The sequence below is a fragment of the Plectropomus leopardus genome, chromosome 3 (assembly GCF_008729295.1).
Source record: "Plectropomus leopardus isolate mb chromosome 3, YSFRI_Pleo_2.0, whole genome shotgun sequence".
NCBI classification, from domain to species: Eukaryota; Metazoa; Chordata; class Actinopteri; order Perciformes; family Serranidae; genus Plectropomus; species Plectropomus leopardus.
Genome location: NC_056465.1, coordinates 33,333,332 through 33,351,651, shown reverse-complemented (window position 1 = coordinate 33,351,651; position 18,320 = coordinate 33,333,332). Strand labels below are relative to the sequence as shown.

The 18,320-nt window shown below is 37.8% G+C and overlaps 2 protein-coding genes across 5 annotated transcripts in view; one reads left to right on the top strand and one right to left on the bottom strand.

Moving 5' to 3' along the window:
• LOC121940961 (AP-1 complex subunit sigma-2) overlaps positions 1-8,514 on the bottom strand; it is a 28,224-nt gene extending 19,710 nt beyond the window's left edge. For all 4 annotated transcript variants that reach the window (XM_042483639.1, XM_042483640.1, XM_042483642.1 and 1 more), the window contains exons 1-4: positions 8,457-8,514; positions 6,598-6,776; positions 2,073-2,181; positions 1,813-1,950 (exon numbers count right to left, since the gene is read on the bottom strand). In XM_042483639.1, the coding sequence (XP_042339573.1) occupies positions 1,813-1,950; positions 2,073-2,181; positions 6,598-6,776 (426 nt within the window). In that variant the 5' untranslated portion in view covers positions 8,457-8,514. The remainder of the gene's footprint in view (positions 1-1,812; positions 1,951-2,072; positions 2,182-6,597; positions 6,777-8,456) is intronic.
• Positions 8,515-11,142: 2,628 nt separating this feature from the next.
• On the top strand, positions 11,143-15,902 carry LOC121961953 (retinoschisin-like). Its single transcript, XM_042512086.1, has 6 exons — positions 11,143-11,206; positions 11,575-11,601; positions 11,642-11,887; positions 14,173-14,314; positions 14,400-14,595; positions 15,722-15,902. The coding sequence occupies exons 1-6, from the start codon at positions 11,152-11,154 to the stop codon at positions 15,872-15,874; spliced, it is 819 nt and encodes a 272-aa protein (XP_042368020.1). The 5' UTR covers positions 11,143-11,151; the 3' UTR covers positions 15,875-15,902.
• Positions 15,903-18,320: the final 2,418 nt, after the last annotated feature.

Here is an 18,320-nt window from a genome sequence, read left to right as displayed (position 1 = left end):
GCCGATGAGAGGGAAATCACAACAAATAAAGCAGGCGAGAGGAAATCAAATTTCAGCACATTTCAGTTTCTTGATATTTTTATCTGCTTTGCTTTTATTTTTAGGCGTTACAGAACTTGAATAAAGGATAAAAACTTTAAGATTTTTAAGATCTCAAAGAACAATCCTGACACCACTTTAGTTTGGCATTTTTTTAGCCTGGAAAACACAAAAATCTGCGAGCTCTTTTGTGTTTGATCTGGCAAATATGTGGCCATTAAACAGTGGAAGACTCCTCTAACAGAGTGAATAACATGTTCAGACTTTTCAAGCCTCTTTTATTCTTGACAAAATGTTGAATACCGGCACAACAAACTTGTACACATTTGTGAATTAGTGTGTGGGGTCATGGGGTTCAGGATTTGGGATTGCGCAGCATTGTACATATCAAATTAATTAATTAAATTAATTTGATATTTTGCACATATTTGTGAATGTTGGGGGCAAACTGGTTTTTGGATGTGGGATTGAAGGTGTCCTAATGATTTTATTGCTGCAGTTTTGCACAAATGTGTGATTTATCATGATTAGATGGGATCACAAAATTTTATAACCTGATGTTTTGTACTCCATTTACATCAAACTGTGTCATTAATGTGTTTGTTCCACCTGCAGGGACGACGGGCGGAAAAAAGGATTTTTGCTAAAACCTGGTATAATGCATTTCTCCTTGTTTTATATAAAGGTTAATGTTTTAATGTGCCGTCTCTGTCTAAATAACATCACATTCACACAGATTTCCAGCTGACCAGGCTGATATTAATCTAAAATGAGGTGATGACTGACAACTTGCGGAGTCTTCACGCTTTACACAAAATACGTAACGATGTCATTTTTGGCTCGCGCACTCTGGTGTCGGGGAAACTGCGGCGAGCATAAACCATGCTTAGTAAGGAGAAGCAGTTTCAAAAACAACCGAGATGGCTGCAGCTGATGTGAAACTTCCTGTTTGAGTACTATTTTCAAATTTTCCCACCGAACACGGCAACACTCGTTTACGGACGTACTGACGCTACACCATCACGACTCATCTCAGCACACCGTTCTCTGTTTACAAGCATCTGTCGCTCAGCTTACTGACTCTCTACACACATATTACGTAGTGTGTCAGTCTCCTTAATATCAACCTCACTGTTTACTGCTCACATATATGTACCAAATCACCGCTAATGCAAACACAACATTTCCTGCTGCTGCTAATTAAAAAGCATTCAACTGACGTGGTTTTTACGGTGAAAGAGTCACAGGAAACAACGTATGTGTCACAGAGGTGAGCACTGACCGCATCGCTCAAAAAAACATTTTGACCTTTTTATATCAGCTGGTCAGTTTAAAATATTGCAGCAATTAATGGAACAATAAGGAGCAAATCTGTTTAATCCATCTAATGTTATGAGCACTTGCAAATAAAAAATAAGAAGAATCAGTGGAAAAAAAAGTTTTTATGCTTGGCTGAGGTGGAAAAGTTGAAGTATGGAAAACAACAAAGTGCAATGGAAACTAATAAAAGTATTAAAACATGCTCACTGTTACTGGTAGTAACAGTATTGTTACCATACCGACTAAATTTGAAATCTTAAGGATTATAATTTTAGGTGAGTAAACTGCTGGTGCAAAAATACTCAATAAAATTTGCATTCTTTTGTCTGAAAAGTCAGCGTTGACAGAGTTACAATGGAAGCTGACGGCAGATTACTGATGAATCACGAGAAAAAGAGAGTGACTAATGAAACCATTATATTTGCTCCCACATTGATGTCTTTGGTTTCTTACCTCCTGCAGCAGGTCGGCCTGCTCGATGGCCTTCAGCACGTTCTTTTTGGACGTCTCCTGAGCTTCTCCACCCAGCAGGAACTCATCCAGGATGAAGTACGCCTTCTCAAAGTTGAAAATTATGTCGAGCTCACACACCTGATGTGTAGAAATGAAAGAGCACCGATTATGTATAAGCAGTTTTTTATGATGGCAAAATGGCACAATGGCTTCGATACTCAACATCTGATACAATGAGAGAGGAGACGAGATAAACGTACACTTCCAAAGTATTTGTCCAGCAGCTCCACGTATCTGTGGATGATCTCCAGTGTGATGAGCTCGTTGTCCTGGTCCTCGATGGCACAGCAGAAGTACAGACTGGCATATCTGCAACACAAAAAAACACCCAACTTTAACTTGACAAAAGAAGTTTTTCTACAGTTTTGAAGTTGTATGCCCTCCCCTCAGTCAAAAGCACTTAAAAATAATTTGACATGTCTCATGGACATACATGAAGAGAAGGAACACGGAAGCAAATGAGGAAATGAACACGATGAACAAATAAACTAAAATATAACCACAACACTGTCGCACGTCGACGCATATTACAGCTACGTTACTTCATCAGCTACAGAAGATAAATTAATTGCTACATTAATGTAATTTCCAGGCCTGGAAAATGCTATTGTGAAATTCCATGACTTCTCCAGGTTTTCCATGACAAGAGCATAAATTGAGCTCTAACACTGAACACCAGCAACTACATCATTCAGCCAGTAGCTGAACTTGAACAGCTAAAGTAACAGTAAAAACTGTGTAATTTTTTAGTCTTTGAGGAAAACAGAAAGCACTCTGACTTTCCTCACAACAGCGGCGTCAACAATTATACCACTCTGAAGCGGTGAGGGCGGAAAAAGTTGATAAGTTTTCTGTTTCCACTTTAAAAAATAATCTCATTGTGAAAACCGCAACATCGAGCTCACAAAGTAAACACAAAAACAGCTGACTTAATGCATTTTTATCACACAGACCAGATCTCCCAGTGATATATTCAGTCTCCCAGCTCAGCGTAACAGTGCTGAGAGAGCACTTCTGCCATTATTAAGGATCGCTGTTTACTGTGTTGGGGGTATTCATTTAAAAGCCAGAGCCGGATGCAGAAGGCGGCATGAGTTAAGCCTCATTCTGCCATGGTTCCTTATCCCTGATAATCCCTCAGGCGCTCTCTAAGCATGTGATGATTGGCCAATAAAGGAGCTGGTCAGTTGATCCTCACAACCAGCAGGTAAGGAGGGCACAATGGACTCGACTGTGGACGAGCACAAAATACTGGAGCAAGTCTCAAACCTCGACACGACGGGAACTTTTTGGTGTTATTGATTTAATTTACATTACTGAGTTGTTTCCTCTTTGTCTTTGTCTGCTGTAAATGCAAAGCAGATTTAAGGAAACACGAACGGTTCAGTTCAGTTGTCTGTACACAGAGAGGTGAAACGGCACTTTTACTTTAGCTGAGTCATGTGGCAGCGGATGTGACCAGAAAAGGTTAAAGAGGTCGAGACTTTCAAAGCAAAAGCATCAATACTCATGTTGTGTTTTTGCACCTTGGTGACAAAGTCTTAAACATGGATTTGCTCTCGTTAAAATATTTTGTCATAATGTTGTTTTTGACCTTTTGCTTTGTATTAGGTGGGTTTTACAAATTTGCATAAAACTTAAACAATATTTTCAAATTGTCGATAAAACTTGTGATAAGATTCCAAGAAGCAAAGTAATGGATGTTAAAACATTAGCAGCTTTATTTCTATTGCAGCCACCAAACTAGCCGTCATTATTTCCAATCAAAGGGGACGTAGGAGTGTTACGTGAGCGATAATGGAAAGGCGAGCCCCTTATACGTGGGAGCGGCCACATATGAGGGATTTCTGGGAGCTGATAGTCCACGATTTCACAGAGGAATCGTGGATTCAAAACTTTCGGATGATCTGTTCAACTTTTAAAGAGTTATATGATGCAATAACAGCTCTTGTAGCTCCTGCTGCATCATGAGGGAGCCAGTTCCTACTGACAAACACATAACCATACCATCACGTGACCTAGAAAAGCCAAAAAAGTGTTTCTATCGCAGTGTTGCAGAATATGGCATTTTCTAATTGCCTGAAATACCACCTCATGCAAGCATAAAAACCGTAGTGTCGCCATAGTGTCTCGCCTGTGTGTCCACATTAGACGCATGTCTTGCTACCTGTCCGCCACACAAATACATCTAACTCCTTTGTTTAAATATACATCAGGATGTGCATGTGTGTACAGGCTGTGACGGGTACTCCTTCGTCCTCAGGTCTTCAACAGTCGGGCCTGATACCCTGGACATCAGCAACTACCCCTTTTTTAAATATTATTTAGGATTTATTTTTCTCATTATTTCTGCTTATTTCTATTGCTAAGCACTGCCTTTACTAAAGATCTATCTAGATTTTTTTAAATGTAATTTTCTGCTATTTTCTGATTTTTTACTGTATATTTCTACTGCTTCATAATTCCAGCAGCCACTTTCTACCCATGAAAGAGGTCTGTGGGATAAGATGGGGTTGGATTGAATAAGGTTTGTGGTTAGGGTTAAGCTTCTGATAAATCTGCACAAAAACAAAAAAAAAGAGAAAATATTGTCTGTTTTCTATTTGCTCCATGTACCGCCTGAATATTTTAATGAATGAATGAAAAATTAAATATATATATATATAAGAATAACCTCAAATTATAATGAAAATAATGCGTCATTGCTGCATGTTGCCTAGTTGCTTTGTTTTATTAAAACTACAACCCTGTGCTTCGTTATGTTGAAACATGTTTCAACATCACTTTCAACATCAGTTTCAACACAAGTCATCCAGAAAGCATCTCTCCAGATCTTTTATTTACATTTTGTGCTTCACACTGTAACTGTTATAAACAGCCTAAACATCAAACAGCAGAAACAGGTATTATTGTCTTTTTATGTTAAAAATATTAATTTAAACTCAGCGTCCAGAAGCTCAGCTGGCTGTGGGGAAATACTTAATACCCACAAATCTGTCCTAACCATTTTAATTTACTCTCACTAAAGTTAATACGTCTAAAAATAATAATAATTCAATTAAATAAAAAAGGATTTTAAAGTGTCTGTGGGCCTTCACGTCTTCTTAAAATGACAGTATCTCAACCAATATTGAATAATGTTCTCTCAGTAATTACTGCTCTGTGACCTCGCTCCCTTCACCTTCAGTGCAGTTATTTTTCATTTTTGGTGTTTTATTCACACTCAGGCAGCTGAATCCAAAAACTCTCTTTTGACATGTGAATAAGTAGGTCTGTCTCTGTACCGAGACATTCAGAGCTGAGACACAGAATAATGGAGAAAAAGAAATATTCTGCAGTGTGTCTGCAGGTGCCAGAAAATCACATTTAATGCTTTGAGACCGCTCCCAGATCATTTCTAACCAAATTTTAGACAAATTATCTTTGTCTTATCCACGCTTTGTAGGCCAGTAAAAAAGTGATAAAGACATTGGTGTTATACAGGAATATGGTTATTATAGTAGGTTTATCTGCACTTTGCCAGCAGGTAATGGTAAGTATAAAATATTTAGGTGTTCGGTTCAGTGACTGAGAAAAGCAGCATGGCAATTTATGTTCCCGAAAAAGGGGAGAAGGAAATGTTTGTTAGTTGGGGGGATTATTAGATATTATAAAAAATAAACAAGGGGAAAGTGTCCAAAAAATGTATAATTCTCTCAATTATATATGTAAGAAATTATGTTACAGATTTTTTTAGCACTTTCTTTAGGTCTTTTTTTAATTTATTTTTTGCTTGTTTTTTAGGTTATTTTCTTGTAACTTATTACTTTTTCTACACATTTTTTGGGCCATTTTTTTGTTAAGTTACTCCTTGTTTTCTTCTATTATGTTTCATTTTATTTTTTATTTTATTTTTGGACAAATCAAGCCAATTTGCTCAAGAGTTAAAGATTTATTTTAACCAAACCAGAGTCGGAGATTGTTAGAACGGTGGGAGGATGAACTAAGACGGTTTAAGTGAGTTTCATTTTTTTTCTGCTGACTTTAATCAGTGTTTTATACCATGGTAAAATTATTGTTTATTTAAATGAAGTCTGGTTAGTTTGGCATTAATGATTTCAGGGCTGTTTCTAGTTAAAATAAAAAGATCTTACTCTTTAACAAAATATTTGTCTCTGTAGGGATCCTTCCCATAATGTGGTCAAACACCAAGATAAACATCTCAGCCTGTCAGTGGCAAAAACACTTTTTAGTGGACTGTTATTTCTTTTACTCACTTAGACACAAAAAATTGGGAAAATAGAGCCCAAGTGGAAAACACAGAAGTTATGATCCAATAAGAGTCTGTTTGATTTGTTGCAGATATGAAAAAAAAATTATTAAAATTATGAAAAATGGAAAAGATCTGACTGGTTGTGCTATGGTGAAAAGTGGCTAACTGGTCGGCACCTTCAGTGTTGTGTTTGTCTGTCCTGGTTGGGTCACCCGGGTTCACCATTATTCTGCCTGCCCGTCCGTCCGTTGGCACGGCAACAGGATATAATGAGGCAAAATTAATGCTCTTTCTCGTTGTAGTCTGAGTGCAGTCATGACGCCTTTGTCACTTTGATAACACTTTCTCCTGCCTCTCCAGCGGAGCCGTGTCTATGAATGATGGGTGTACGAATCGCCCGAGGAAGTGTGAAAAATCGCTATTCTGTGAGCGTTCAACCAAACAGCATTTTGTTCACAAACAATTTTACACACCTCTTATATACGATCTTGAGGTCTCTCCACTCCAGAAAGCTGCACATTTTGGGCTTTCGAGCGAGGACGGTCTGCACCAACTCTCTGGTGATCTTCTTTTTCTCCTTATCAGACAAAGGCACGTACCATTTCTGAAGCCTGAGCTTGCCTTGTCGGCTGAATAAGAGCATGAACTGCATCTGAAATGAAGAGATGAGAAGGAAAAGAAAAACAGAGGAGCTGTGAAACACAATGAGAGACGAGAGGAAGGAGTGGGTGGGTAAAGTCATCTGCAAAAAAGGGACAAAAAGCATTCAAAACAACTCATCTAATCACTTTTTATTTGAAACCGGATGTAGATATATAATGTAGCACATTCAAATGTAAATTTTAAATCAAATATAGAGGTCTGCAGTTTCATTGAATATGTCACTAAAACCTTCATTTTGCCTCACAGAATAATTTTTCATTTGTTATTTTTCTTTTCTTTTTTCCTGTTTTCTTTATTATTGTTTGTTTTCTGGTGTGTATATAGTTTTTTGTGTGTTATGTGTTGTTTGTTGCTTATTTTGTTTTATTTTGTTGCATAATGTTTTTCCATCATTTGGATAGAGGAGGACTTTAAATAAGCGGTTTCGGCTTCCTTCCTCTCCAGCACTGAAATTACTTCTGTATATATTGTATATCTTAATGTGCAGATAAATAGACTAAACTAAGGAACAGTTTGGCATTTATGAAAGTGGAGGGCGTGTTGAAGAAAGAGGAGCATGTTAAATAATGTTTTAAGCACTGGGGAGGGACTTATGCTTTAAAAAAAAAACTTAAAGAAGGGGCATAAAAAATTTAATGGTTGCATCTTGTAGGCTATTTATTTCACCATCAATTGTTAATGATAATAATCATAAACTATTTATTTAGCACTTTTTTAATGTTACAAAGTGCTTAACAAACAGCATATTAAAACAAAGCAGCAATAAAACAACAATGCAATAAAACAAAACCAACACAGGGGAGATAAAGTTAAGTTTAAAGTTTCATTAAATGGCCATGGGTGGATGATAAAACCTTGCAACTTGGCCAAATTACATCCTTAAATCATAGGCAGAAACTGTAGAAATTATCATTGAATTTTCAAATTTTGACAGCCCTTATGTGACGAACACTTCCATGAGAAACAAAACAGAACCAAATCTGATCCAAAAATAGTGATATATCATCAAAATTGCGTTATTCTCAGTTTAAATTACGGCCAAAAATAAACCATTTTCACTAATAACACCAACGTACACTTCAAGAGTGAAATAAATACGATTTTTTAATTCCAGGATTTTATCTTTATCTTGTAACTTTCAAAAATCAAATACTAAGTTTCATAATCTAACAACTAATTTATGGTGGAGGAAAGGTCGTGCAAAAATATTTGTATATTTGTAGCTTTTGGGACATTTAAAACAAAATAAAATAATGATGCCACACCCCAGCCACCCCTCCGCTCTGATAAATAAAGAACAGTCCCTTAGTTGTTCAGATGTCCGTGTATGGTCTGCTGCCAGGTGTTTAAGATTAACAGCAATTAACTTCATGTTAAAATTTCGACTCAACAGTTAAACAGAGTCAACAAATCAAATGCTTTCAGTTCAAAACACGTTGAAATAAATAACACGAGATTGTCATTAAAATGAGTCCACAGTTAAACCCAAAACACACTGAAATCGTCATCTCGTTTTTTATCAACACAACCTAACGGAAGTACCGCTAACACCGTTAGCCGTTAGCCTCTTCAGCCACCGCCGAGGCTGTTTAAAATACGACACGTTACCAAACATTTGCGTACATTTTAATATAAAAACAAAATAAAATACACGCTAAAAACTACTTACCTTGGTGTCCAGCACTGTGTTCCCCTCTGAAGAAATGAACTACCCACCCTGAAACATACATACACGGACAGCTGCTATCTCGCTTCTGATTGGCCAATGACGCGCTCACTGCGTTATTCATTGGCTGATTATTTTCAATAAACTCCGCCCATCCGAATCTTTAACTCGAGATCGTGGATGTGATTGGCTGATTCACACATCAATCAGAGCACGAGGAACAAGGCGGTTCTGCACATTGAAACGTCATCAGCTGAATGTTTAAATAGAGGCGGAATAACCTGCAGCGATATAAAGCTCACAAAATTTCCTTAAAAAAAAAAAAAACCCAAAAAATCTCATGACACAATCGACTGCAAAAAAGACATGAAACGACCACAAAGACACACGAAATTGTTACAAAGCAACACAAAACAACCACATAGAGTTACAAAATTATCAAAAGTGATATAAAGTCTCCTTAATAAAACAGAGAAAAATAGCTAAAAGAAAGTCACAATCATCTATTAAAAAAATAATAAAACAACCACAGAGAGACACAAAATTACTATTAAGCAACACAAAACAACCACATAGAAAGACAAAATGACCAAAAAAGATACAAAAAAAGACATAAGCGTCTACCAAATATGTCACCACAGAGACACAGAAATCCCAACAAATAGACACAAAATGACCATGCAGATATAAAATGTCCACACATAAAAATGATCATAAAGTAAAGTCAATTTTATTTATAAAGCCCATTACAACAAATCACAATTTGCCTCAGGGGGCTTTACAGCAAATGACATCCCTCTGTCCTTAGACCCTCACATCAACCCAATTTTTGTTCATTATTTTATATTAATTTTTAAAAATTTTATATGAAACTTTTAACTAACCCAGAGGCAGTGGAAATGCTGTCATGCCGTATTAGTGGTATTTAAACCAAACTTTAGATTTTGGCCTTGGGGTACTCACTCGTTACTGATTTACTGACGTACTCACACACTCACCAATCAATAGTTTACATCACAGCAAATTGAGCGCCAAGTGGAGGCTTCTCTGTGGAGGTCACCAAAATATTGACTTGTCCAGGACCTTTTTCTGCTCCACACAGTAGGGTCAGAGCGTAAGAGACGTAAAGGAATAGTTTGACAGTGTGCTGATTAACATTTCTGGTTAGTAGTGATGGACGAACAGATTCTTTTCACAGTATCGGTTCCTTTGATTGGATACAGTTCCCTTTGACTTCACCTTCAAAATGTCACTGAAATGAACACGTACTGAACAGGACAAGACTTAAAATGACCACAACAAGATGCAAAAACAAAATTCACAAAATGTGAAATAATGAGCAAATCAACCACAAAAAGTCACAAAACAACCACAGAGAGATACAAAACAACCAAAAAAGGTCAACATTTCCTCAATAAAACACGAAATTAGCTCAAAAAGAAGCAAATGACCACAAAAATACATGAAACAACCTCAAGGAGACAGAAAACAGAGATGCAAAATAACTACAAAGTGACACAAAACAACAACACAAAGTAAACTTAAAAAAGTAAACAATAAAAAAGACAAAAAAACCTCACAGGGAGACAGAAAACAACAACAAGATACACAAAATGACTACAAAGCAACACAAAATGACCACATAGAGATACACAGCAACCGAAAAAGATCCAAATTTCCTCAATAAAACAAAAAAATTGCTCTAAAAGACACAAATGACACAAAAAAAAGACAGAAAACCAAAGAGACACAAAATGATGACAAAGCAACACAAAACGATGACATAGAAAAACAAAATGACCAAAAAAGATACAAAATTTCCATAATATAACACAAAATTAGCTCAGAGACACAAAAACAACAAAAATACATAAAACAACCACAAAGAGACAAAACACAAAATAACCAAAGAGATTCAAAACAACCAAAAAAGATCAAATTTCTTCAATAAAACACAATTTTAGCTTGAAAGGACACAAAACGACCACATAGAGATACAGAGGGACCGAAAAAGACACAAAACAAACAATTTGTTAAAAAAAAGACACAAAACAACAACAAAAAGACATAAAACAACCACCAAAGACACAAAATTACTACAAGGCGACACAAAAACACAAAAAGATACAAAATTTCCTTAATGTAACAAAAAAAAATGCTCAAAAACATACAATCGACCACAAAAGACGTAAAACAACCACAAAGAGACACAAAATCACAACAAAGCAACACAAAACGACCAAAAAGGTACAAAATTTCCTTTTTCAAACACAGTATCAGCTCAAAGAGACACACACTGACCTCAAAGATTTGCTAAATGACTACAAAGAGATGTAAAACCACCACAAAGTGTGTCTGTCTCTTATAAGAGAGGTGCTGGGGCCCAGGGGCCCAGGGGCCTCTTATCTCATAACCCACCCACGAGAAACACAGTGTAGTTTGGTGAAGGAGTGCAGCCTATGAAGCAGGTTATCGACAGGCGATGACCGCCGGCGTACAGACTGATGCTCACTCTTGATTTCTGAAGTGATGACACTCACCTCAGGTGCAGTGCAGCGGACGAGCCTGAGGGAGGTGTCTCAGGGCCAATAAGGAGCATTAGATGAGTCCATCACGGGCCTGTGGATTACAGTAATCCTGTCCTCTGTAGCGCCGGGTTTCACACACTCGTCGCATTCCAGCACAGCTGAAGAGGAAGATGGAGGTCACTGCTCGATGTGCTGCTGTGCTGTTCCTCCTGCTGCTGTCTCAAGGTGAGTCACTATGCACCTGCAGGAGAGATAAATCAAATCATAATGCACTCTGTCTGCCTTAAAAATCAGGAATATCGTCACTTTTCTGCCTTGTTTTTAGTGTCTTTTTATCTTTAATGTATTATGTTTTTTTCTCTGTTGAGCTTTGTTATGGCTGCACAAATCTTGCAGAAGAACTTGAGATTTTTGTTATGTTTGTTGTCATGTTAGTCCCATCCAAATACCTGCAAACAATTCATGAATTAGTTTGTGTTTTGTTGTAAATTTATTCTATTTTCTCTTTAGTTTCTTGTGCAAAATGTTGGTTTTAGCTCACACATTTTCCTCCATCTGCTTCCACGTTTCATGCATCCGTTAATGTGTCACAGCCCTGATCGCTGTTCACTCGCAGGAGGTAAGAGCGCGATTTTAAACCACCTGAGAGAATTTGTGATTTGAACTCTGGATTAACTCGTCCCTCGTGTGTCCTTCAGGAGGAGGAGGTGGAGGCCGTCCAGGAGGAGGAGCTGCAGGAGGAGGACCAGCAGGTGATCGAGACATGGACATCAAACATGGAAGCGTGCACCTGCGACTGCAAGTCTGCTGACTCACCCACGCGGATCCCCACGGTCGTCCCACCTGTACTGTCCACCTCACTGCCACTGCCGCCGCCTCAGGATCAACCAATGACCTGCATGCCAGGTGAGAGTCACATGACAGGGTCACATGACCTGAGCGGAGCTGTAGTCGCCTGTCGGTGTCACTCACCAGGATGCTGGACGTCTGTTATAAACATTAGATTGTTTTAACCCTTTGAAACCTGAGGCAACATATCTCTTTTTGTGCTCCTTCCAGGGGCGTAAATATAGACAGTGCGGGCAGTGGGGCCCAGCCACCTAAAAATACCACTGTGATCAAAGAAGAAGGTAGTGCCATTTGCTATTAATGCCCGCAAAAAGGCAAACTAATTTTTATCTTTTTTTTCTTTTTGGGTAAAATAGTTATCAATCGCTTAAAAAATTTTTATGCTTATTTTACATAAACTACAAAAATATTATTGAACTATAGAAAAAAAATTCAGTTAAATGAATCATTCCATATTTTCTTGGTATTTTTTGTCATACACAGATATACAGTGTGCCTTGTAATATGTGCATCCAATGTAAAGTCTCTATTAGCTAGTTTAGACTCAAAATCTGTCACTTAGGCCTGTCATTTAAGATTATGGTAAAGATTGTCATATTTTTTGATTATCATAATTTTTTTGATTTTTTGGGGCAATCCCCCCCATTTTCTTGTTAATTTTCTTTTGTCAAATTAAATTAAAAAAAAATTCAGGTATTTGTAAATAATTTCTTGCTCATTTTTGGGTCACTTCTTCATTCATTGCTTACTGCCTTCTTCCTGTATTTTGTAAAGAAATTAAGCCAATTTGTGCAGGTTTCAAAGGGTTAAAAAAGTGATAAAAGTGATGCACATTATTTGAAGGGTAACAACATGGTAGGAAACATCACACATGTTAAGATTAATGGCGCGCGCGTCGTATCCTGGGGCGTTTTTAGGACGCTCAGAGAACTCCAGCTGGTGTGATGGATCACACAGCCGATGGCGGCTGGCTGCGTCTCCACATGAGCTCAATCTAACTCGGCTCAGAGTCTCTGCAGTCGCGCACAATCACCTTCCACTATGATCTTGACAATTTTCGACCGCGCTCTTCCTCACTCGGACGTGTTGCAAAACTGACAACAGTTTGGGTTCAAGAAATGAACAACTGTGAGGAAGAGAACGACAAATGCTGCGAGGTAATCTCATTACCTGTGCAGGAATGTGATGAGCAGATTAGGGAGCCCAAAATAGGTCGTGCCCTTCACCTAATAGCTTGATACTGGGCAAAGCAGCACACATCAAGTGATTTCCTGGCCATCGTCTTCTGCCTTATCACGCAATCCTTCGCAGTATCAGATCTTAGTGTAAGCTAGATCACACGAGCAGGAAAGCCGCTCACAATACTTCATCAGAGTATAAAATCATGATGTCTCTCTTTACTTATTTTACTTTCTTCACTTCCATTTCTCATCTCGTGCGCTGAGCTGAATGGCCAACCACTGCTGATTCAACATGCTTAATCAGCAGAAAAAATGCAATGACGGCCAGCAGCGCAGGACTCAGCGCAGCTACTAGTGCGACGCACGCACACAAACTGCTAAACTCTAAGCGAGGACGGGCCGGCCGCTTGGTGTGTCAGGGGCCTAAAAAGGGAAACAGGGAGACTGACAGACCTGGTTCAAGATGCTAGTTAGCTAATTAGCACTTAAACAACATAACTCGATGATGAAAGAACAATATTTAGCGTGCACTAGTGAACAATAACACAAACAATAACACAACAAAGAGCTTGATTGCTAAGAAAAACCTTCCCTAATATAACCTTTTCCCCCCGATCTCACAGCTCCTTGACTTTTGTCATTTGTGTACATTTCTAACTTCCGTTCCTCTTCTTGTGCTCTGAGCTGATTTCACTCAATAACAGGCTCTGCCATCTCAGATGCCAATTCAACATGCATAATTGGTTGAAAAATAGGACATGAGGGCCAACAGTGCGCGACAAATTGCAAAAACTGGGAACCTTAGTCCTATGGTCTAAGGAAGTCCAAAAATAATTGATCGTATCGGAGCAGCTTCAGACTTAATACTCGATGACATCACAAGTTTGAGACGTACTTCTCTTGTTTCTGGCTTTAAGAGAGAGTAGTTTATGTTCACAAATATTGATTGAGCTTGCCTAGGCCATGGAAGAACAAGAGGAAAATCCACTTGTTAGTTTCAACGTCAGTAAAATTACTTGCAATGCAAACGTGGAATATCAGAAATATCAAGACCAGACGAAATCAAGTCTTCAGCAATCCTCTTCAGTTTTTGAGTAAACTCTAGTCTTTCATGTGTTAAAATGGCTGAATCGTATTAAAATGTTTAAATGTCTTCCACAGAGTGTCCTTACCACACAGCTCTGGGCTTTGAATCTGGATCTGTGACCTCAGACCAGATCAGCTGCTCCAATCAGGACCAGTACGCTGGCTGGTACTCCTCTTGGATCCCCACCAAGGCTCGCCTTAACAACCAAGGCTTTGGGTAAGTCATGACAACCTCCTTCTTCTTTTTCTTGTAACTGTTGTGAATATACCACAACAAAAACATATATGTTAATTTTTGTTAGGTGTGCATGGCTCTCCAAGTTTAACGACCAGTATCAGTGGATCCAGATTGACCTGAAGGAGGTGGGTGTGGTGTCTGGCATCCTGACCCAGGGCCGCTGTGATGCTGACGAGTGGATCACAAAATACAGCATCCAGTATCGCACCGTGGAAACTCTCAACTGGATCTATTACAAAGACCAGACAGGAAACAACAGGGTAAGTACACAAAATAGTAGTGTGTCATGGACAGTGAATTTTAAATCTCTTTATGCAACAAATGACACATAAAGTAGGTTAGTGGGAGGGTGCCGAAAGTTTTCCATATTCCTCTTAGGTCTCCCACATATGAAATGGTTTCTATGAAATGTTTTACAGCTAAAGTAGTTAAACTGACAGATATCTGGGCACAGAAGTACAAATTAAAGCGAGGGCCAATATGAGATCATACACCTGAACTCTTGTAATTTCATAATGCAAGCTCTGATACTACCCAAAGTTGGTGTGACAGTGGGCAGGAGGTTCCTCTATATGCGTACAAAATAAAATGAGAATATCTTGATGCATTGAGAAAATACAGAACTACAAACACGTATATGAGGAATTATGAATATCTTCATCTACTTTTAGGCAGCTTTGGTTGTGATTGTCCCAGAAACACCAGTCAGGATTTTCTGTAATGTTGTGACTGTGCTGAATCCAGGAATATATTATATGTTACTGTCACAGGTAGGGTCAGTGATCTAGAGAGAATTAAAAATGAACTTAAATTTGAAATTGTAACGGACCATTTAAGGTCAAGGTCACAACTCACCAAACACTAACACTGAGTTAACAATTTTGGTGAATTTCAGTCAGCTTCTTCAGTATTTATTTAGCCACAATAAAAAAAGATGTGGACTTATATGCACGCTATTTAAACCAACCAATGATCCAAGCATGTATGAAAATATAATTAACTAATAGAAATTTTATGCTGAAGGGCTGGCATGTCACTTTTCCTAATATTTTTTTTGACTGACTTTTAGTTATTTAATTTATGAAAAAGTGACAAAGCAGAGTTTTGAATGGCTTTTTTTTGTATATGAACCCGAACTGAAATTATTCTCCACATGACTGTTTGCAGATTAATCATCCTCATCATTAATCAGCCAATATACAGTATATTATAATTACTGCCTTTATCTATGCCACCAAATAGTGCAGAAATAAGCTCCTTATCTTTGTGTTACCCTCAGTTTTTGGTTAAATTGATTCCCATGAAGAAAGACGTGAAAGTAAACATAAAACATAATAAAGTGGTCTAAAATGTGCAGTTACATGCAGTTTATTTTCTAACCTTCAGGTCTTCTACGGGAACTCGGACCGCTCCTCCACGGTCCAGAACCTGCTGCGTCCGCCCATCGTGGCTCGTTACATCCGCCTGCTGCCGCTGGGCTGGCACACCCGCATCGCCGTGAGGATGGAGCTGCTGATGTGCATGAGCAAGTGTTCCTGAGGTGAACTGTCCGTCCTTCCCCTGCCAACCTGACGCTTGCCAAAAGGGGGGACATTTGTCCAACAATGAAAAATCAATCATGTTATATTGTTATGACCTTCATCTCTTTAACATGTCAGAGCAAACCAAGTTTGGGAAGGTGGACATTTGATGTACTATATATATATGTCTTAAGGTCTTTATTGTTTTAATATGTAAATACAAAATCTGACATCTTATTCGATGCATAAATGATTCCACTTTAAAATGCAATTTGGAGGCCTGTTACTGTCAATAAAACTACAATAGTTAAAGAATTATTTGTTTACTTATTACTGTCTTTAAATCACAAACATTATAATAATAATAATACAAAAAAGATTCTACAGGTAAAGATTGAAATCAAATGAGTTTGTTTATTTGAGATTTACCGTTACATATGTAAACATGGATATTCTAAAATTGTTAAGCATTCATTTGTGGGTTTATGCTCTCATGTAAATGCTCTGTTGAAAAAAAAAGCAGATAAACACTGACTATGCTACTAATTTGTGTCTGTAATAAAAGCACAAACGCAATACTTGATTTCATTTAAACAGTTGATAAACATCTTCTGTTATAAATATTACCAAACAAGTAGTCACACATCAGTATTAATATAATACACAGTGCTCCTTCTGCAAAACAATAATCCAAAGAGAGAAATGTATTGTGTCAAGTACAGAGTGTGCACGGTCCTTACAGATGCACAATACACAATACGATACGGTCGTGTTTGGACTCAGTGTGTTACTGTGGGAGCCCCGGGCCCCGTGCGTCAGTCCTCACACACTGTTTACATGATGAACATGAAGTGAGGAAGAATTTACAGAGTCAGGGCAATATTGCTGAGCTATACAGTCTCTTCAAAGTGCAACATTAAAAAAAAAGCTTAGGATTTATTCTTGCCAAGCTACTTTCATGGCACTTTATCACAGACAGAAAACAATGTCTAAGAACAGAGTTTCTGTCCCCACTGTGGTTCTGGATTAAGATTTTTAAGCTTTTCCCCAAGTGGCTCAGTATGTAATCAGATAAAAATATACGCTAGTACAGTGATTCCCAACCAGTGATACATGTAGTGCAGGCAGTATTTTTGTAGTTGCATGGAAAGACTTATGAGTACTGAATTCATTTAATCGTAACATTAGTTACATGTTGTGATTGAAAGTGTTTCAAAAGTTTTGAGGTGAACATCAAAGTCCAAACAGACAGGAAAAATAGTGAATAGTTCTGTTAAGTTGTACATATATTAAATAGTATTTATTGTAATTTTTTGTAGGATTTTCTATATGTATGTGTCTCGTCTCTGGACCAAATCACCAACGCAAATCCCTCGGTTGAAATAACTAAAAGTTAAACTCTCAAATTTTAAGTTGAAGTAATGTAACAGTTGCAATAGCTATTTAAAAGTAATGTGCTGCTGCGTTCAGACGGGGTTATATTTACAGTGTTTACAGGAAGTGACGATATGAATGCCCTGGAGGGACTGTCGGACAAAAAAGATTGAGAACCGCTGCACTTGTGCACCCAGAATGGCTTTTGTGTTCCTCTAGCTGCTGTAAAAATTACTTTCTAACAGTGATTGGGAAAAAATCATGTTGTATGAATCAAATTTTTACAGCAGTTAAACTTTATATAATATTTTGGATGCAATTTTTTTAACCGATTAAACAAGTAGAACCACTTGGACATTGCTTATGTGAAATGTTGAAGGTAGAAATGAGAAACAAACAGACTAAAATCCTGGTAGTGAGGGAGGTTATTAGAGAGAATCACATCCTTCAGTGTTCAACTGTCCTTTCATTCGAGCCTTTGTTCAAAGCAAGGCAAAGTAAGATTTTACTTCTGTATGGTTGCTTCACACTTACATAAATAAATACTTCAGTAAATACTTTTAGATTACGTTACTACCAAAAGGATTGTTGGTATAGTCTGTACAAGGAATGATTATTATATGTATTTAATTTGAAATGATTGAGATGTAACCGTAGTTTTAACTGTATAATGTTTGTTTAAAATGTATATATATATGAAAATGAGGATTTACACATATTGTGCATGAGGAGTCAGTGCCTAAATGTTAGTGCATGGTTACGTCAGTCAGGATACAGTAGATGCAGTGCTTCGTTATCGCCTACAGAGGGCGTTGTAGGTTAGGATTTCTGTCAGTTTATGGCACCATAGTGTGTCTAAAATGGCTGCATTACAAAAAGACATAAAAACCTAAATATCCTAAAAAAGAACAAATAGATTTAAGCTTTAAAGATTGTCAGTGCCAACTCAGACAAATTGCACTACAGCTATATTTTCAAGAACAAAACTGCTTTGACTTGCAGTCGCACATTTGAGCATCTGTAACCGGTTTGACAGAGCACATCCAAAGGCAAGACAGCTCGGACGAAGAGATACAATCCTGGGTGAGATG